The following is a 22,522-nucleotide window of genomic DNA, read 5'->3' as shown; positions in this document are numbered from 1 at the left end:
TGAACAATTCTTGGGGGTAGAGCGAAAGTGGGAGGGCGGATGGGGAAAATGAGGGAGGAGGTAACAAATTGTACCCACTGCCTTCTGCATGAAATGCTAACTCCTCTGTACATCACTTTGAAAATTAGTTATTATTGAAAAAAAAGAAGTTAAGGGAGCAAATATTCCTTCTTTTGGTTCAGACTGAGGAGTTAAGTTGAGAAATCCTAGTGACAGACATCTAAATAGAGTATTTCCATGTCTACCAGTACTTGTCTGGCAATCTCTGCTAAGTGAATAATCAAGTCCTTTAATCCAGGTGGCCATATTAAGAACCAAGAGAAGACACATTCCTATCTACAGGCTACTAGAACATGGATGGGCTGAACTTAAGGAAGATGATGCAAGGGATCCAAGGGATCCAAGGGATACAAGGGATACAAGGATGATCAAGGGATACAGAATAGAATCTCACATGAAAACAAAATCAGATTACCTCTGGTAAGAGTTTGGATTGGGCTAAACATGGAGAACACAAGCTGATTACCACTCAAAATTTGTCAAAGAAGAAAGGCTAGAGAAGAAGAGAAGACAAACAAAGGCTGGAAAGATCGTGGTGAGCCACCAATAACGAGGGGATGCTGGTCAGTAAGAAAAGAGCAGACAGATTCATAGTCACCAAAGGAAACTTCAAGGATTGTTGACAAATAAGAAAAATGAAAAGCCTGCTGAATAGCAAAAGATAAGAGCAGATTAGAAATGTTCTCCAGTTAAAGTACTTATTGGACAAGCTGAGGAGAGTCTCTATCATTCAAACACACATAACAATGAAAGGAAATCAGGATTACATGAGCTCTTTTTTGCTGAGAGTTTATTGTGTTTTCTCTGTAACTCAAAACTGCATTAATATATGCAATTAATACCAGCAAATTCTAGTACATTATTTTTATATTAGAATGAAGGGAGAGTAGTGGAAAATCTGGCTCTGCAAAATATGGCATCCAGGGCTGGGGATATGGCCTAGTGGCAAGAGTGCCTGCCTCATATACATGAGGCCCTGGGTTCGATTCCCCAGCACCACATACACAGAAAATGGCCAGAAGTGGCACTGTGGCTCAAGTGGCAGAGTGCTAGCCTTGAGCAAAAAGAAGCCAGGGACAGTTCTCAGGCCCTGAGTCCAAGCCCCAGGACTGGCCAAAAAAAAAAAGTATATATATGTATGTATATATATATATATATATATATATACATACATATATATATGGCATCCAGGAGACAGCTATATGTAGTTATCAAGTATTAAAAATGTGAGAACAAACAGTACAAGAAATGTACCACTGCCTAATGTATGAAACTGTAACCTCTCTGTAATTCAGTTTGATAATAAAAATATATATATGTATTAGAAATGGGGTCTGTACACAAGTATCATAGGGGAAGCACTTTAAGACAGCTGAGATGGCTGGGATTGGGAGGGAGAGAACAACACTGACATCCTCACTGGGCATCAGAAAGCCTTGACAATTTCAGGTCAATTCGCTTCAGTCCAGAGAAGCAGCCCAGGGGAAAGGCTGGAGAGATCCATCTTGCCTCTGAGTAGAACAACAGGGTAGCACGGGAGAGGAGGAGCAGCAGCAGCCACTGGGAAACACAGGACCAGGAATGGATCATGCTGATGTAGACAGGCTATGAGGATAAGACCTTCAAAACAACATGAAATAGTGAAACCCAGCAGACTACAAAAAAAAATGGGGTTCACTGGAGGGATTTCTAAACCATGAAAGAATGGACACAGAGCTGTGAGGGCACAAAGGAAAAGGTATCAGTTTCTTCTGTTGCAGGTTGTTCATCTATTCTCTGAGACCTAGGACCAAAGTTGAGCGTTTATGGTGTTGTGCAACACAAGAAGGTGTATGGCAACAGCCTGGCAGAACGCATTTAAGTGCCTCCAAGTGACCAGAGTTGTGTAAGGAAGGCCAGGAATGTTCACTTGTGAAACTATACCTCTCCAGCAAGAGCAGCCCCCCACCAAAAAAAAAACCTGCATAGAGCTGTGTGGGGGAGGGGCTGCAGGTGCAGCTCTCATAGTGACTTCATCCATTCTGCCTGAATCACAAGACTCTGGCCACACCCTCTGTGCTCCTGTTTCTCTGACCAATGAGATACAAGCATTGAGGCCACGCCCACATTCCACACTGTCTAGTAACACTGGGATCCCCTCTACTGGCTCACACCACTAGAGCAGTTGAAGGAGGTAGAGGTGGTGAGTGGTGAATGCGTGCATTGAGTTGATTTTGGAGCTATAGTTGGAGATTGAGTTATTGCTTATTGTTAGAATGAGCCTGGGAATGTGGCCCCCCCACCTTCGCCAGCCCAGTGCTGAGTCTGAACAAAAAAGACAAAAAATACTAGCTGCAGGAAGAAAACTACTGCAAAAATGCCAGCAGAAGAGTAGCAGTAGTGTACCTGCAAAATCCAAGAGCAAGAACAAGATGAAAGAGGGAGGTAACCCCAAGACAAACACCGCTGGGGACTCTACTTTACTCAAGGGTGCGGCCAAGGACCACGCGGACCCTGGGCCTCCCCCTCCCCTGAGCACTGTCAGAGCTGCCGGTGTCCAGAGTGCCATAGGTCCCAACAACACCGACGGCATGGAAAGGCACTGCCAACGCCTGATGCTTGCCTTGCACTACAGCACAAGACACAACCAGCAGCTCTACAGTGAGCTCCAACAGCTAAAGCGGGAAAAGAAGGACCTGCAAGCTCAACAGGGGAAAGAAGATGAGAAGAAGGCCTGTGTGTTCAAAGCAGCCAAAGCAGATCTGGAGCAGCACAGGCTCTCCATACAGATGTTGACATCAGAAAACCCCAGTTTCCAGTCTGCCCTGGCCCCCACGCAGCGGGTGGCCAATGAAAGCGCCCTGGAGCCGGAGGCTCTCACCAGGTACCTGCAGGCCGCCCAGCAGCGAGTGACAGAGCTCGAGCTCCAGGTGTCTGCGGTGTCCACCATGCAGAAGGAGACCGAGAACAACAACACAGAGCTCATGAAAGCCCTGAACCTCGTGCAGCTGCAGCTCCAGGACAAGGCCAGAAGCTATGAAGATCTGGAGGACAAGAACACCAAGCTGCACAAGAGGCTGAAGGTGCTGCTGACACAGAAGGCTTACATGAGGAGCCGAATCCTCAGGGGCCAAGAGGCATTGGTGGAGCGGGAAGAGTTGCAAAGACAACTCAAGCACATGACAGAGTTGGTGACAGCACTAACGGTGGAGAGAGACACCTTTGCGGAGGCGCTGAGGGCGGAGAGCTCCGTGGGGAAGGAGAAGGTGCAGCAGCTCTCAGAGCAGGTGAGCCGCCTGAGAGAGGAGAGAGAGGAGGGGGAGAGGCGGGTGCGGGAGCTAGAGAACAACCTGGTGGAGCTGAGAGCGCAGCTGGCCGGGCTGCAGCCCCCGCAGCCCCCCACAGGGCCCTCGGAGGCTGAGCAGCAGCTGCAGGCCCAGGCCCTGCAGTTGCAGAAGGAGCTCAAGAGCCTGCAGGAGCAACTGCGCGGGCAGCTGGAGGAGAACCAGAGCCTCGGCCTCCAGAACCTGGAGCAGCGGCAACGGCTGGGCGTCCTGGAGAAGAAGGCCGAGGCCTGGGACCAGCACGCCGAGGCTCGGCTGAAGATCGTCGAGAGGAAGGCGCAGGAACAGGAGACCCAGAGGCGCAGGCTGGAGCTCAACCGAGAGCTGCAAGGGGAGCGGGCCGAGCTGCAGGACGCCGCGCAGAGGCTGCGCGCTGAGAAGGAGGAGCTCGCCCGCCTCCTGCGCGCCACGCAGCCAGAGAAGACAAGCCTGCGGGAGAAGCTGCGGGAGCTGGTGGAGGAGGAGGGGGCCGGAGGCAAAGAGAAGGCTGAGCTGCAGAGCCAAGCGGCCGAGGCCCTGCAGGAGCTGCGTGACGAGTGCCTGGCCCAGGTGCAGGGGGCCACAGCCACCCGGGAACAGCACCGGGCCTCCCGCCGGCCGCCGACCTCCGAGCAGGAGGCCCTGCAGCAGCACCTGCGGACGCAGCGCCCCCTGCTGGAGCCGCTGACGCAGGCGCAGGGGCGGCCCGAGCGGCGGGCCCCGGGGGAAAGGGAGAAGGTCCAGGACGCCACCAGGCGCGACCACGCTCGGCTGCGGGCCCAGCTGAGCGCCCTGGCCTTCGCCAGCCAAGGGGGAGGCCCAAGCCAAGAAGGAGACGAGGGCGAGGAGGCGCCTCCCCCCGCCGGGACTGCCCCAGAGGACGGGGACAACCCGCCCAGCGTGTGGGGCGTTCCCGTGGAAGCGCCGTCGGCGGCAGAGCGCAGGAAGGCGAGGCTGCAGGCGCGGCAGGCCCGCGGCGGGGGCCCGAGCCAGCGGGCAGCCCAGTGCCCGAGCACGCCGGAGCGCCAGGCCGCCCCCGAGCGCGGGCTGCAAGGCCTGCTGGGCGGGTGGAAGCGGGAGACACCGGCGCCTAGGAAGAACCTGCGCGGCGGCCTCCCCGAGGACCTGGCCGGCGACAAGGCGGACGCCCAGAGGCCCGTGGAGGACCTGCAGCCTCGCGGCAGCCAGCCGTCCCGACACAGGGCCGCCGTCGAAGACACCGTCGTGGGCTACAAAGAACAGAGGAGCGTCCTGGAAAAGCGGCGCCAGGAGAAGGACGAGTCGGAGGGGAAGAGGAGGAAGGAGGAGGAGCCGAAGGAGCTGCTGCTGCGCCTCGCAGGCGAGGGCGCGGAGGGCCAGGCCCCTGCCGCCCAGGTCCCCTCCCACCCCTCGGGCCCCCTCAAGAAGGAAGTCGCGCAGGAGCAGCAAGAGTTCAAAGCCATGCATCTTAACGAAGAGTTGGGGCCTGGCCCTGCAGAGGCCGGGGCGCCCGGGCCCCTGGGGAACCCCACCGCGGAGCCTCCTGGGCTGCTGCTCCCTGCCCTCCAGCCCCCCCAAGAGCCCGCAGGCCTGGGGCAGGGACCCTGCCTCCCTTTCTTCTACAAGACTGGTAGAAATGACACACTGGGAATAATCACTGTTTAAAGAGCTGCCGCCACTGTCTAGAGAGCCGCCCTCCTGTGACTCTGGGACGTGGCACCTGGGTGGCAGGGCTTTGCTCAGGCTTTGTTATAATGGAAGGAGGAAGGGCAGGCGAGACAGGGCAGCCATTACTGAGTGGTGACCAAACTTCACAATTGTCCATTGTTGGCTAGCCAAGTTGCCAGGCGACGCTTATTACAAAGACTAAACTTTTTCCAAAGGAGAGGCCACATAAGGGCATGGGTTTGGCTTAACATATTGTCTTAGTGATGTTATTTTATGAATTACTTATATATTACCATACTGGTATTTTGTGAGATATCTTATGCCGATGTATGGAGTCGTTTTCATGACTATTTCTTGGAGGAGAAATTTTTATTTTTTCCCCTCAAATGAGTTATTTCATTATTTTATAGTCTATGTTGGTGCACTCATGTGTTTTTCATATTGTTCACCAGCTATACAAATTTATTTTTCAATTTTAATATGATAAAATGGCATTACAGTGAGGTGAGAAAGTAGCATAAACTGAAAAAGAATATGTTATTAAACCTGACAGTTTGGAAAAAAGAAATAGGAATAATATAACAAATGGAGGTTTTCTGTAGTGGAAAAATATACAACAAAGTACTGAAATGTAATGGAGAATAATACTCAATTATAAAATGTCTATAATGGGAATGTCAAACATACAATTTTTACTTATGAATTGCTGAAATGATAAATGTAGCATATTCATTGAATCAAATAAAATATTAAAATTAAAAAAAGTTCACCTTTGTATAATTGTGTGTTTTTATTTATACTTACAAACAATATTTTGTGTGACATTTTCCTAGCCACATGTGGGAAATATAGGGAAACCCAAATATATATTTCTGTTGTACAATGTTAACTTAAATGCTTTCAGTCCTAACACATGACAGTTCAAGTAAACACTGTGGGACACTCCCAGAAGATTGAGCAGAATGGTCTTTTCTTGACCTTCACACTGAAATGTGTTTCCTGCTGTGTCTGTTTTTTCAGTACATCAGACTGAAGGGCTTTTCATTTGTGTAACTGAATCCTCTGTAGTTCAGTGTGTTTGGAACCTCCTTTTGTATCTCACTAAGAGAAGGAATAAAAGATAAATACAAATGATAAGCCAGTCAAACATATAGCATCCATCCAAATGATAATTTCTTCTTAATAGTAATGAATGCTTACTAATGAGTATTTCAAGAAGGTAGGTAATTTGTGATCAATAACTACCATACCAAGTTATTCTTATTTGATGTTCTCATCTGAAACATCTATAGTTCTGATGTTCAAAAATATACACTCATGCTGGCCTATAATCTTAGCTACCCAGGAGGCTGAGATCTAAGAATCATGGCTTCAAGATAGCCCTGGCAAGAAAGTCTCCATGATACCCTTATCTTTAATTAACTATACAAAAACCAGAAGTGTTTCTGGGATTCAAATAGTAGAAGCACAAAAAGGCTTAGGGACAGTGCCCAGGTGCTGAGTTCAAGTCTTACAACCACTCAAAATGAAAGGAAGGCAGGGAGGCAGGAAGGAAGGAAGGAAGGAAGGAAGGAAGGAAGGAAGGGAATTTGCACACAAAAAAAACTTCTAAGAGACTGTCTTCAAACTCTTTGTAACCTCATTATGTGACCTCATTGCAACAGCTAAAGATTTTTTTGTAATTATTAACTTTATTTTTTCCAAGCCATATCTATGAGCCCTGATTTCTCTAATTATTTTAATCTCTAGCCTGATGTTCTCAATGGGATAGTGCTGAACTTAGTGTTAAGTACTTTGGTTAAAAGCAAAACTACTTATTTGAATTAGAGAAACTGAGTAGACCTTAACCCAATGTCACTCCACAATAGGTCCCTTGTGAGTAGCTCAAAATAACTTGGCATTAGATAACAATCTAGATATACCTACTGATAGAAAATCAGAGCCTATGGACATACTTCAAAGAAGTATGCATTTGCTCAAAGAAATGATTATTCCACTAAATACTGATTCAATAAAATAATGGCATTTAAGTCAGGTTAGGGAGAAATAAACTTTGCTTGATAGTGAGCTTCCACGGTACTAATTATGTTGACCCTAATAGTAAATAGGAAAATAAACAAATTGATAGAAATAAAACAATGTTTTACCTTATATAAATGTATAAAATAAGAAAGCAAACATACAGTAAATCACCTATGGTTGAAATTTCTCAGGCTTTGGAACAAATGCAACATATTAAAACATTTTTCTTATTAAAACAAGTTAGTAAAAGGTTATTCTCCAATAAAGTTGATATTCTTATACAATGATGAAAAATTAGACAACAAATTAACTGTTTTAATAAGAAGGCCAAACTATGTAATAGAAAGGAAAATTTGGCCAGTCAGTCCTCATATGCAAGTGCCAGTAAGTGTCAGGTACACCATATGGTTCATGGGGAATTAAAAAAAGAAAATGAGGACAGATCATTTTTGTCATAATTAAAGGAGTAAGTACCTACTAGAGGAAAAATAATCATATATATACATATATATATACTTAAGTTTTAATTTTAAAATCTCCCTTAGTAAAACTTATTTTATTTTTCCAAGCTTTATTGAGATAGGTGACAAAAATTAGTCTATTAAGGAAAAAAGAAAATAGCAAAAATTGAATAACATATTTTTAAAGATCTTCAAAGTTTTCCAAAGAAAATACACATAAGACAAAATGTGCTTAGTATCTTGAATTTATATTTCTTGTTCATCTATGATCAATAACCTACAATTAATTACAAAGAAAATGATGAAGTAAGTGTTCAACGCCATGCGCTGGTCAATCACGCTTGTAGATCACGCCTGTTAATCCTAGAGACTCAGGAAGCTGAGATCTAAGGATTACAGCCTAAGCAGAAACGTGCTCAGGGAACACTTATCTCCAGTCAATCCCTCAACAACCAGAAGTGGCATCGTTGCTCAAGTTGTAGTGCGGTAGATTGGGGCAAAAAGAATATCATGGACAATGCCTGGGCCTTGAGTTCTAGCCCCACAATTGATAAAAAAAAAGAGAGAAGTATTAAAGGAGCACTACAGCTCTATGGCAAATATGTGTATCATCTATGTATCATCTGTATATGTACAAAAATGTTTTTAAATCATGGATCATGAATCCAGGTGTTGCTGGATTATGCTTGCATACTACCTATGGAGGAAGTTGAGATCTGGAGAATCATAAATCAGCTCAGGCAGAAAAGTTCATTTTCACTCCATGTTCAAAATAAGTAGCAAAAAGCAAGTCGGGCGGTGGGGTGGGGGGGTGGGGGGGGTGCATGGTTAAAGCAGTACAGCAGGCCCTAAATTCAAATCTCAGTGCTGCCAAGGCATATGAAAAAATTTCTCAAAGAAAAGTATAATATAATAATAATAATAATAATAAGAGTATAGTAAAATATGTCTATGATTCCAGTTTTATATATTTACATTTTTGGGAAAATTAGACCTGAAACAGTTTATACAGGTTGATAAGTTCTGTATAGTCTTCACATATATTTTCTTTTGTTAGCCTCTCAAAACATGAAACTTATTTAAAACAGTACAATACTACAGGTTCAAAAAGAAGTCAAAATTGTCCTAGAAAAGAGAATACTGTACAGCAGTATAATCAGTAACTTCATTCTTATATGTTCTTGTAACAGAGTGTCATATAACAATATAATGTATGACATATAATGTATGATAATAACAGAATTTACTCTTTACAATTAATGTATAGTAATCAAAACTTTAAAAATATTCAGAAAAAGCACAAAATAACATATAAAATTACAAATTAAATGATCTTTTTAAGTAGTAAATACTTGCAAATGTAAAGTAGTTACCAGAATTCACAAAAGCAGCTAACTTTTGAAACTTCTAGTATCTAAGCTATGGTTAACATTGTGAGCATAAAACGAACTTTGGAGACTTAATATATTCTATTAATTGTCATGACACACACTAAATTTTCTATTTCTAATTTATTTTTGCATGTACCTGGAAATTTGCTATAGTAAAATTTAAACATTATAAAAATCAAACTTATTACCTCAGTACAATGACTATGAGAATAACTTTTCAGCTTCTGTTTACCTTGGTCTTGACAAAATAAAGAAAATACAGGTATTTCACACAGTGATAGAAATAGTCAATGCATACAAAAACCAGGCAGATGCATAGTTGGAGTTTATACCTAATATTAAGAGTGCATTGTGGATATAACTATGAATGCAGATTACAAAAGCCTCCCCTCCCTCAAAAAACAAGGCCTCAAGCTAAATAGCTTCTTCACAGCAAATGAAACAGTCAACAACATGAAAAAGCAGCCCAGAAAATAGGAGAAAATATTTGCAAGCTGTTCACATGACATAAGATTAATATCTAAAATACATAATGAAGTAGTAAAACCTTATAACCAGATTTTTAAAATGCATTATTTACTTTTCAGTAGTATCTGCTTTCTGTTATATTCGGTATTGTTTTTCTAAAATGCTTACAGCTCCTACATCATGGTGGTAATGAGTATTATTTAGTGAAGATTCTTCATTTGGCAGATGCTGTACTGGAGGTAACTCAGAGACTACTTCCAAGGTCCTCCCAGAAAGTCTAATATTCATGCCACCAAATGCCTTCATCATTGTGATTTCAGCCACCCAACTCAGTAATAAACAATGGGTTATTAAACATAAATTTTATCTGTGTCCTAGGAAATAGTCACCATTACTCAAAACACAATGAACTAGACAGACGTCTCCTCAGTCATTCTATTTTTAAACATTTAATATGGGAGATGAGCTACATAAACTCAGACTTGATTTGCATAGCTCTTTCTTTGGACAGTGATTACGGCATTTTTAAAATTTTTAATTTTATCGTCAAGGTGACATACAGAGGGGTTAGAGTTACACACATAAGGTAGTAAGTGCATTTCTTGTCAAACTTGCCACCTCCTTCCTCATGTTTCTCCCACCTTCCCTCATCCCTAGTGGCCCCCACTCCCCAAGTAGCACAGCTAGTTCACAGCATATTGTCTTGTATGTATCACTGTTGCTTTGGGAAGGGGAACGTCAAAATGGTGAGACCAAGGACAAAAGGCAAACCAATGATGACTGCATTTAAGCTAGTTTAACTTAGTTTCTTGAAAAGTTATTCAAATGCAAGAATTTTTCTCTTTGATTTATTCTGTGTGCATAAATGTGTAATTTTTTTTTCAACTGAAAAGAAAACAAAGGGAATTTTTTCAAAAAGTCAATTTTGAGTGATGGAAACCTTTACATTCCTATGAAAAGTTCTAATAATTACTCATAGTTAAGCAGTAGTTAGTAATATATGTGTTTTCTGTGAGAAAACACTCTGAGAAATGCCACATTTAACAGTAATTAGAACTGAGAGCCTGGTCCAACTTTTACAATAACATAACACTAAGCCTTGTGAATTTGACCCACTGAAACAAATGAAAACTGCATTAGTGCCCCAGTGTAGGAAGGGTCTAACTTAAATTTCAGTGTAAAATAGTTTTCAACTTTTTTTTTCTTTGTTTGTTTGTTTGTTTTGCCAGTCCTGGGCCTTGGACTCAGGGCCTGAGCACTGTCCCTGGCTTCTTTTTGCTCAAGGCTCGCACTCTACCACTCGAGCCACAGCACCACTTCTGGCCATTTTCTATGTATGTGGTACTAGGGAATCGAACCCAGGGCTTCATGTATATGAAGCAGGCACTCTTGCCACTAGGCCATATTCCCAGCCCCTCAACTTTTTAAAAATAATTATTGTCAAAATGATGTATAGAGGGGTTACAGTTTTTTGATATCAAAGTTGACCAGAGCTGGCACTATTAACAATAGGCTAGGATATAGGACAGGGGCAGCAAAGCAGACCTGGAGTGATACAGAACATCACCTTCGTTGTTGATGGAATAATACAGTTTTATGAAAAGATTAAAGCATAAAATAATGCAATCATTGCTTCAGTAAGACATGAATAATGTATGAGACTACAATTATAATACATGCCACCCCCAAAACATTCCTTGCATTCATATTTCAGTTATATGAGCTCTGATTGCCCTTTATATAACCACTAGACAGTGTAAGAGAATATAAAGCAACTTCAGGATAGAAGTCATAATATATAAAAGCGTTAACACAAAATGGAAGCTAATAGGTAACATAAAATAAAAACGACAAAACTACTAGACACAGGAAATACAGATTATTTCTTCATCCTATATAATTCATTGCATGTATAAAGATTTCAAAATCATTTTAATATTGTGTGTTTCTTCTATGTACAGGATATAAATAAACTAACTCAATAAACTTCTGGCCAGTTCTAAACAAATTAGCAATAAAGATGAAAAGTAGCATGACGTTTTTAGTATTCATTTTTTGTAGAATGCAATTTTAAATTTCTGTTTGTTTTCTGTTTTTGTTTTGTTTTGCTTTAAGAAATAGAACCTATTTCATTTTCCCAAAACTTTCCTACCCTTGCATTAGTACAGAATACAAATACAAATGGAGACTCAGAATAGTTCTCAGTGCTTCTTCCTCACATTAATTTTCTTTTTATAGAGTATAAAGAACTACATTTAGGAGTTATGGGGGAGCATTACTTAAAAGTAGGTACAGTACAGCTCGAATTTTGCCCATTTCCAATCTATAAATATACCTATGAAATTGTAAATCTATCAAATCACTTGAAAGTATTAAGATGGAATAGTGCAATAGTGGGAAGAAGAAAGCAGTGTCACAAAGAAGTTTAAATAACTGATAGCTATGCATTATTGGTAAACATCATGGGAATTTTAAGTAGGATGTGCAGTCCTACTTATTATCATATTAAGTAGGAAAATGATAGAGTAACACATGAGAAATAATTTACTTCACCCATTTTCATGGGTAGTTTAATGAGTTTTCGCATAATAACAATGTGCCAGCACCACAACAACCTAATTTTAGACATTTTCCCTCCCTCCAATCAGAACCCTTCATACCCATTAGCAATAAAAATTATATAAATTCACATGCATTTCATATGCATTTAGTCATATTTTATGTTGTCTTTTGTGTCTTACTTCATCCCCCTAGTATAAAATTTCTAAAGTTGTTCTATGCTGTAGCATGTATCAATCAGTACTTCCTTTTATTATGGAATAATATTCCATTGCATTAATATTCCAAATGTATTTACCTATTCATGTGTTGTTGACCATATACATTGTTTCCAAATTCTTTCATTATGAATAAGGCTGCTAAGCATATCTATGTGAAACATTTGAGGTTTTATTTCTTCTGAGTACGTACTAAAGAGTTCACAGCTTGGGCCAAGGAATAACTGTACTTAAGCTAATTACATTTTGGAGGAGAATTCCATTAAAAAAAAAACAACAACCCAGGAATCTCAGATTACTATACACTCATGAAAACAGAGGTGGGATCAACTTTGGAGAAAGCATGTATGATGTTGGGGTCAGCTGTACCTTTAAGGGGCCACAGCTGACCTCAGCCTGTCCCTCCCCTTCCTGTCTTTAACAGGAAGAGAAGCCCCTGTTCCTGGGGCTAGCACGTGTGCTATGGCGGAGGGGTACCCCACGGGCCCATCCTTGGGGGGCTGGACCTCTGCCCACAAAGGAAGTCTCCTGACATCACTTGAGGGACAGCCCCTTGGGACCAATCAGGGGCCCCTCTCTTGTGCCCCCCTTTGGGGTATATCTGGGAGGCTCCTCATTTGAATAAACAGAAGCCCTAGAGGTTTTCTCCAGGGGCCCACGCATCAGTGTCGTTCTTGGCGGTTTTGGGGCACCCTGCGACCACACGCCACCGAGGCTACCTGTGGCCATCGCTCCCACGTGAGAGCGATAAAGGACCACCCAGGAAGGGGCAGACAAGCCCCTTCCCCCCCAAGCGAGGGGAAGTAGAGAGAGAGAGCCCACAGTATGATATTAACATAATAGAGCATATGTTGCTTGGAAGAATGGAGTTCAGGAAGCTTTCACCAGAGAGACAGTTCTGGTAACATGAGGAGTACGAATCAGAAAAATCATTGAGAGTTCTGTTGGTAACACAGTCCACAGAATAAATCTCATTTTTTCTTGCCTCTCTGAGAGTTGATATTTGACTTTATGTCTTATCTCAACATGTTCCTGTCTAGGTGGGGAACCCATGGAGGTTTTGTGCAATAGTTTCTGTTTCAGATGTGGCTCTATTATTCTTGAAATCCAGTGCCTCACATAGGATTTAAAGTTTCAGATATTTACTAATTATCAAAGTATGTGCCATGAGCTAGCCTTGGTGTACCAAATATAGAAAATCATAGAATATATTACTTTTTGTCTCAAGGATCATGATCTTATGATCTTACCATACCCTGACATGACATGCTACATCTCTCATGGGCTACTGAAGCTGGCAAAGCCAACATGCACACAGATGCAGTCAGAAAGGATATGGCAGCCAGTGTAGGACTGGCCAGCTTTGACAAATGGGCACCAAGAGAATGGTTGGCAAAAATTTAGGCATATCCTTCTTCCTGGGTGGATTATGAAATAGATTAATGTAGTTTCACTAAAGATGTCTTCTGAGGTCACAAAATTCTCCACTCATCCAGTATGCTGGCCACAGAAGTAAAGAACTGCCCCACTGGCTCTCCAACATCTTCTTCTTCCTAAGCTTATTCTTTCCTTTCTCACTCCCTGGAGGTGTATGCATAATCAAAACACATAAATTTTCCCAAGGATGTACTTGTAAGAGAAATTCCAGTGAGAGAGGATAGTACGTAATTCTGAAATGAGTGTAGCAGGAAGAAAACTATATAAGCCAAATGTGGCAAATTAATTTTATTCCATATTTCTCCATTTCAAAAGAAGTTTGGTCAAGTCTCATTCTCAAAGGAAAGAGGGACTTTTCACCACAGATTACTTTTTACTCAGAAATAATAAGTTTTGGTGACATTAATTAACCTCATTTTAGAGTATTATTCCTCTAACTACTCAAATCTCATGAATCTGCCCAATGGAACACATTTCTTGATGTTGAGTGAGAGGATGGGCCAGATTTTCCCTGGTCTTTATCCAAACTAACCTTGAGGTCTGGAAACATAAGTTTGGGCATAACTTGTTAGAGGTTCTGTAATTGATTCTCTTTTCAAATTGTATTTAGTAAGAGGGTAGATTACAAAAATGCTTGGAATCTCTGGAAGAAAGGCACATTAGGTCTACGTGGACCTAATTCCGATTTTGAAGTTGTAAGAGGAGTGTGTCAGCTGGAAAACAGCTGCTCAGGCTGAAGCTAGGAAGGACTCTGGTCACAGTAAGGTTCTGACTCTGAAGCTCCCCAGGGCCCAGACAGGCCAGGATGAGAAATTGGGAGTTTTATTTTCTTTGGACTTAATGTGGCTAAGAAACATTTTTTTTTTCCCCAGTTGTAATTCCTTTGGATTTTAATGTCTTTAGATTTTAGCTTATATGAGGATTCAGTCTCCTGCTTTAATTTTTTTTTTTCATTAACTTCCCCAAAGTTCAAATAGGAGTGAGCTTTACAATTATATAGATCTACATTTCTGGCATTTATCAATTTTATTTTATTTTATGCTGGGACTGGGACTTGTGGAGTGCCTGGCCACTATCCGTTAGCTATTTCGCTCTCGAGTGACACTATGCCACGTGAGCCAACTTTGTGCTAGTTAATTGGACGTAAGTCTCATGGATTACTTTGGGCCGTGGCTGGCCTTGAATCATAATCCTCATATCTTGGCTTCCTGACTAGATAGAACTATAAAAGCAAGCCACTTTCACCCAACTATATGTATATGATGTTAATATAGAATGTTGGAATAAAATATACTTCAAAATATTGCATTATTTGGGAACTGAAAGTAAGTTGGAAGGGATTTTTATATTTGGATGTAGTAATTTCATAGTTAATGCTATTTTTCTGACCAATTTCAGCATCTTCAGAGAACATTCATTTATAATAACCCTAGTTTTTATATCATGTGAAAATTATGTACAAATCAAAAAAATTTACAATAACCCTGGGTTTATATATCAACATTAACAAAAAGAGACACAAAAAACACCAAAAAATCACCTAAAAAAATCCAGCAAGGAAATTTACAATAACCCTGAGTTTATATACAAATATCAACATCAATAAGCCTTGTCAATAAAGTCTATGAACTTAATTGTATTTCAAATCTGATCTATTAAATTTTGCATTGTTTTTCTTTAGTACTGGGGTTTGAACTCAGAACCTCCTGTTCTGATTATTCTCATTCACAACTGGCCTTCTTATCAACTGAGCCATGCCAGCAGTCCAACTTTTTTTTTGGTTAAATGTAGATGAAGTCCCTCAGGTATATCTTCCCCAGCTGCTTTGAACTCTAACTTGAGATTTCAGCCTCCTAAGTGGCTATCTTACACGTAGGAGTCAACAACAGGATCCATTACTGTTTGGGTAAATTTCAAGGAAGATGAGTATCCTGAAGATTGAACACGGACTTAAAAATTTGGTTTTAATGGTTTTAAAGTAAGGTTAATAAAACTACAGATGTGCCCTCTCTCCATAATTAGAAGTAGATAGGTGGTTGTTTGTCTATTCCAGACCAGGTACCGATCCACCCAACGTAATTGAAATAATAGAATGTGTGACCTGGTGACTACTGAATAATTGGGCAGAGGACAGGGATTGTGTAGAATGCCCGCCAACTCTATGTCCCAGAAGGAGAACAGAAAACCCTATAACATTTCTGTCTGACATTAGTTTTGTCTTCCCGATAAATCTTCGGGACAATGGAGTCCTAAAATGAGAAGAAAAACATTTTTCTCTGATGTGATTCCTGAAACTTCCAGAAAAGTACTGCAAAAGTAATTGCATATAAAATAATTGCATATAAAATGACCTATGAAGCTAAAGTTGTGTGAGAGATTCGCAAGGAATTTCTATCACTCAAAGCAGGTTTAATGCCATGTTGCAGAAAAGTTTCAGTCAGTCAAGGAACAGCTGTGACTTCTTCACATTCCTGTTCCCAATACATTACTTGCCAAATCAACTTAATAGGCTTGAGAGAATGGGTCAGCAACAGCTGTCAAATATATTCCAGAGAGAAATAAACAAAATGAAGGGCCCTTATTTCTAATGTGTCATTTTTGATGGCCAATTCATCAAGTTATCAAGTTTTTTTTAATGTGTTTTAATCTCAGGTAAGTCATTCTTGCAATTGCAATTACTTCCATTAAGCTTCCGCTAATATCAACATCCCTACATTTTGTACTTCTTTACTATCATATTTTCCAATTCATTATACCTTTTTATAACACTTCCAACTGGTCTTAGGCTCTGGACTACTGCCTCAACCCTTGCTTCCTCCTTCCAATAGCCCCCTCCCCCCACAACTCCTTTGGCTTCCCGTCCTTCCAAGAAGAAACAAAAGTCTGTGTCTCATCCCCTGCTCTGTTTTTCTCAGGGTAATCAGATCCCCGGGGCATATATAGTTTGTTGTTGTTGTTGTTCTCATTTCTAATTTTCCCATCACTGAGTAAATGATAGAAAGAACCTTTAAGCACAGACAATCAGAGAGGGGAGAAAGCCAGAGGTGAAGGTGTGTGTGTGTGTGTGTGGAATGTTGCCTTGGCACCCTTGGACAAGACATGATTAAATATTACTACCAAAGATTGTACAGATTGGTATGCTAAGATTGAGACAAGTATCTTGAGACAAGTCTGAGCAAAAAGTTAACAAAATCTCATCTCAACAAAAAAGGAAGGCTTAGTGCTACATGATTATAATTCTAGATATGCAGGTGTCATAGATAGTTGAAGAAGTTCCAAGGCTAGCCTAGAGAAAAAGAGAAACATTTTCTGAAAAATAACCAAAAGAGTAGAGGTGTGGTTCAAATGGGAGAACACTTGCCTAACAAGGAGGTCAGTTCTATGATTGTAAACTCTACTATGGAAAAAAAAAAAGATAATTCAAAGTAATAGAGGCTAGCCAAATCTTATAGGTTTTACATTGTTAGAAAGCTGTTTTGTTTTCACTTACATTCTGAAAATGCTATTGATATTTTTGTAACTAATTTGTAGAAGTCATTTGAATTTGTGTCTAATTATATTTTCTGCATATTGAATAGTATTTATTTTCCAATTTTATTTGTTTTCTGGGTATTGAACACAAAACTTTGTATTTTCTAGTCATGTGAAATGGCTTCGAAATCCCTAGAAGACTGTCTTACATAATCCATTTGAAGAAAATATGTCTCATAAATGAAGAGTGGGAGAATGCTGTAAAAAAATCTATCCTGTACAACATTAAGAAGTCTGGAGGATAGTGTGGGTAGTAGATAGATAGGAGAGAATATTGAAAGGGATGACATTGATCAAGATGTATTGTATTTATAAAGTGCTTCATTAAATGTCAACTATTTGTACAAGATAATACTATATATGTATATGTGTGTATATATATATGTATTTCATAAAGTACAAGAAAAATGCAAGTACCTTTTTTAGTCTTTAGTAAGACAGAAAAATATACAGAGAAATATACCAGAAAAATAATACTGTGCAAATGTTCACATGACAAGTTTGTAGGTAGGATATATATGTATTTATTATTAGGATAGAATATCAGCAATATCGAAATGCTCAGAGTTATAGTTTGTTTTTCAGAAGCACATGAAATAATTTTCTGTAAAAATTATATGTTTTAGCTTTATAGATATTTGAAAGAAAAAAAAAACCTTTGTAAATATTTCTTCCCGTGGAATAGGTAAGGAATGATACAACATAATTGTGCTTCATTCTTAACCTGGTATGTTTGGGGGAAAGAAAATAAAAGAAGCAAAATGCAAAATGTTCATGGAGAATCCAGATGAAGCAATCCAAGAAAATCTGTTAGGTCTTTTGTTTTTTGGTTTGTTTTTGCCAGTTCTGGGCCTTGAATTCAGGGCCTAATCACTGGCCCTGGCTTCTTTTTGCTCAAGGCTAGCACTCTGCCTCTTGAGCCACAGCGCCACTTCTGGCTGTTTTCTATATATGTTGTGCTGAGAAATGGAGCCCAGGGCTTCATGTATTTGAGGCAAGCACTCTTGCCACTAGGCCATAGTCCCATGTTAGCCCATGTTAGCGTATTAGGTCTTATTATTACATATGCCACATCCAGTGAGAATCATCTATTCATAATCTAATTCTGTGATTATAAGATATTTTTTATTAGAATGAACAACAAACTGTTGAGTCCATTTGTGAATAAAAACAGTTGACCTCCAATAAATTGAGCAAGAAATGTATCCACTGCCTTACAATGAAACTGTAACCCTTCTGTACATCACTTTGACAATATATAAGTAATTGTTCAGAAAAAAACAGTTGACCTGTTAAGTTATTACCCATTAAACAAAGTTCAACTTTAAGATCGTATCTTTTAGCATTATTTGTTTAATTATATTGTTATCGTAAAGGTGAGTTACAGAGAGATTAGTTACATAAGTAAGGCAATGAGTATATTCCTGTTTAAATAGTGTCACCCCTTCACTCATTTTCTCCCAGTTTTTCCCTCCTGCTTCCCCTCCAAATTTTAAAGTTCTCTTTCAACAGGGTGTCCAGCGAGTATTATTGCTACATTTGTTCAACCTTTGTCACACCACTTCTGTGCTTCCTCTTACCCACCCCAAAACATACAAACTTGCATAAAAGACAAGAGGTACAGAAAACAGAAACAGTAACAAAGGAGAAATACAAAACAACAAAAACAGCCTCTTATTTAAATTTCTTGGAGTTCATTTTGATAATATTTTATAGAATCACATGCACAACATTATTGACTCCTTTTGATTCTCTCCAGAGAGTATATTTCTTTGTTCTCACTATATGAATGTCTAGTATTTTGTATAATTTATTATGTCCATAGAGCTTCCCTAACTAACCAGCAATTCCACTCCTGGGTATTTATCCAAGGGACCACAAACAAAGACACAGTAAAGCTACCTGCACAACTATGTTCAGTGCAGCATTGTTTACCATAGCCAAGATATGATATTGACTCAGATACTCTGCAGGGGATGAATGGATCAAGAAAGTGTCGTATATACACACAATGAAATTCTATGCTTCCATCAGAAAGAATATTGTCCTGTTCATAAGGAAATGGAATGGCTTAGGAAAAATTTTATTAAGTGAAGTAAGCTACACCCAAAGAAACATAGGCTGCGTGACTTCCTCATTTTTCTTTCCCCATTTTTCATAACTAGAATGTGTGTATAAATCTACAAGTAAACACACTGGATGGTATAAGAATATATCTTCAAGGAAAGGAAGCTTCTGATGTCTTCAAAACACTACCACGTATGCAGAATCATAGCCATCTTCAATACATAAATAAAAGCTAGTGTCTTTTGAATCAAAAATAAAAGTGAGATGGCTGAGTTTAAATACTCTTTTTGCAGTGTGATGGCAGAGGTTAAATACCGTTTTCTCAATGGGATGTATTTTTAAGTGATATAAGCTAAGTCATTGATGGGACTGAGTACCAACTTTATGCACAGTATTTGGAAAAGAAGTTAAGCCAGAACCACGCAGGTAATAAATAAAAATTGTAAGACGGGCACTGGTGGCTCAAGTTTGTAATCCTAGCCACTCGGGGGGGCTGAGGACTTAAGACCGCAGTACAAAGCCAGTGGTGGAACCTGAGGGGTGGGAAGTCTGACTTCATTGCCACTCCCTCCATTGCGGGAACAGGAAGTCAAAGTGGGGTCCTGTGCCACCCTGAAGTCACCGCCACACCCTCCCACTGTGAGGGGAGCAGGCGACTGGATACTAGGGTCTGGAACAGAATGGGGAGAGACACAAGGAAAGCAAGGCGGCAGGAGGTGCCTCCTGGAGTGGACAGGAAAGGCTGGAATCCAGGCCTGTGGACTGGAGAAGCCTGAGCTCAGCCTCTGGCAGAGCAGAGCGGCCTGCAGAGCATGGAGGCTGTGGAGAACAGAGGCCTGCAGAGAGCCACAAGACCTCTAATAGGGCACTGAGAGGCCTGTGGCCTGCTGACTCCAGGAGCAGAGCCCAGAGAACTGTGGAGAGCTAAGAGGCTTGTGGAGAGGAAGAAAGAAAAAAGCAAACAAACTCCGCCACCCCTTTGGAGGTGGCAGCTGCTCCTAGGTCCTGCTTAGCCCAGGAAAAGGCAATTGTAGACTAACTAGTAAAATGCCTTTGCCACCTTTAACCTTTCTCTGTAAATGAACTTGCTCCCAGGTCATTACACCACCCCAGGCAGGAAATTCTGTGAGACTCTTGTCTCAACCACCAGAATACCAAATTGGAGCTGTGGCTCAAAGTAATAGAGAACTAGCCTTTAGAAAAAATGCTCAGGACAGCCACCAGGCCCTGAGTTCAAGCCCCAGGACTGACAGTAAATGAGTAAATAAATAAGCAAATAAGTAGTCAGAAAATGTGTTGAAGATTTATGAAGCAACATAAAAAATTATCACTAGAGAATGATTGTATGGAGTTACCAGAGGCTTGAAATGGCTTTAATCTCTATGAAGACTGTCACGTTTAAACTTTCATTCAATACTTTATTATCAAAGTCATATCACTTTTTCTTTTATAGGTACATATAACTATTATTTTAAATATTCATCTCTTACCTTTTATTCTTGGACTTTCTTGACGTTTTTCCTGCTGGAATTAAAAAAGAAGTAGGTCAAAATCTTTAGTAAAAAATAATCAATACCAACAATCATTACAAAGATGAAACAAAATATTTACACATATATGGAATATTCTAACATACCTCTGTCCTTAAAAGTATACTGAAGCAAAATCTCCTACTGATGTAATTAAAGGGGTATATTCATTTTAGTAATAAGTCTACAAAATAGGTTTATCAATGCATAAATAGTTTATGACAAATTAAGTACATATGTAGGCCTGTCAAGTGTCCTCGACCTTTTCAAAGGACACTGAAATGATGCACTCAGAATATCCTTTTAACAGCTGCATGTTTATTTATTGTAAAGGTGATGAACTCAGGGGTTACAGTTACATAAGTAAGTAGATTTCTTTCTGAACACTATTACCCCCTCCCTCAAATTCTCCCACCTTCCCCTCCCCACCCCAACCCCACAATGTAGTATATTTCCAACATAGTGTCTAGTTAGTATCATTGTTGCATTAGTTCCTTTGTCCTGCTTTCTCTATGATTCCATTTCCATTCCACCAATTACATAAACTAATATGAAAGACAAAGAGTATAGAATTTTTTAAAGGAAGAAAGAAAATGAAAGATAAATTCAAAGGGTACCTAATAAAAACCTCTTGTTTCCAATTCCTGGAGTTCATTATGATACACTTACTTATATATGATCATAAGCATGTAACAATTGGTATATTGTGATTCTTTATTAAGAATATAATAGACATAATTATTACAACTCAGGGGACCCATGCAACCTGTGTTTCTTTGGGCCCAGCTTGCTTCAATGTATATGATTGTTTTCCAGGTCTTTCCATGTCCTGGTGAATGGGGCAACATCATTCTTTCTGATAGAAACATAGAATTCCATTGTGTTTATATATCATATCTTCTTGATCCACTCATCTACTGAGAGGCATGCGGGTTGGTTCCATATCTTAGCTATGGTGAATAGTGCTGCAGTCAACATGGCTGTACTGTTAGCTTTAATGTAGCCTTGTTTGTGGTCATTTGGGTAAAAGCCCAGGATTAGAATTGCTGGGTCATTTGGGAGCTCCATGTTTAGCCTGTTGAGGAACTTCCATACTGCTTTTCAAAGTGGCTGAACAAGTTTATTCTCCCACCAAGAGTGTAGTGGTGTTCCCTTTTGGCCACATACCCCCAGTATCTATTATTATTAGATTTCTTGATAATGACTTTTCTAACTGGGGTGAGATGGAATCTCAAAGTTGTTTTGATTTGCATTTCTTTTTTTTTTCTTTTGTTTCTTTTTGGCCAGTCCTGGGGCTTGAACTCAGGGTCTGAGCACTGTCCCTGGCTTCTTTTTGCTCAAGGCTAGCACTCTACCACTTGAGCCCCAGCACCACTTCTGGCTTTTTCTAAGGTTTAAGGATCCTGTCCTTCATCTCTATTGTTCCCATGAAGATTACAATGCGGCAGTGCATTGTTCTGTTGTGTTCTGGTCTGTTGGGAGGTTTTAAATGTTGCTTGTATCTGAAGGGGCCTATCCTTTTGGATGTTTGGGAAGTTCTCAGTCAGGATTCATATTCCCTATTCTATTAACTTCCTTCTCTTGACCCAGTCAGCCATAAATTCGGTATTCTGACTGTTATCTTATAGCTGCTGTAGAGATCTACAACAGTATATTTAAAAGTCTAAGTCAATTGCACATTACATTTCCCACCTTTTTTTTCCTTTAACTTAACTTACAGTTGGACTCTATTTCATTCTCTAATACTAAAATTGACATCAATTTTATTGTTAATTCGAATGGCTGCTGTCATCAGACTTGTCATTCAACTTGACATACCCCTTATTAGTT

The 22,522-nt window shown here is 40.4% G+C and overlaps 1 protein-coding gene across 1 annotated transcript in view; it reads right to left on the bottom strand.

Moving 5' to 3' along the window:
* The window catches only part of Fstl5 (follistatin like 5), a 279,651-nt gene that overhangs the window by 211,660 nt on the left and 45,469 nt on the right, over positions 1–22,522 (bottom strand). Inside the window, exon 3 of the mRNA XM_048364572.1 lies at positions 20,654–20,687. Within this exon, the coding sequence (XP_048220529.1) occupies positions 20,654–20,687 (34 nt within the window). The remainder of the gene's footprint in view (positions 1–20,653; positions 20,688–22,522) is intronic.

Source organism: Perognathus longimembris, chromosome 16, assembly GCF_023159225.1.
Source record: "Perognathus longimembris pacificus isolate PPM17 chromosome 16, ASM2315922v1, whole genome shotgun sequence".
In the NCBI taxonomy this organism is placed as follows: domain Eukaryota; kingdom Metazoa; phylum Chordata; class Mammalia; order Rodentia; family Heteromyidae; genus Perognathus; species Perognathus longimembris.
The sequence above is the reverse complement of the archived record's forward strand: the minus strand, read 5'-3'. Positions and strand labels throughout refer to the sequence as shown.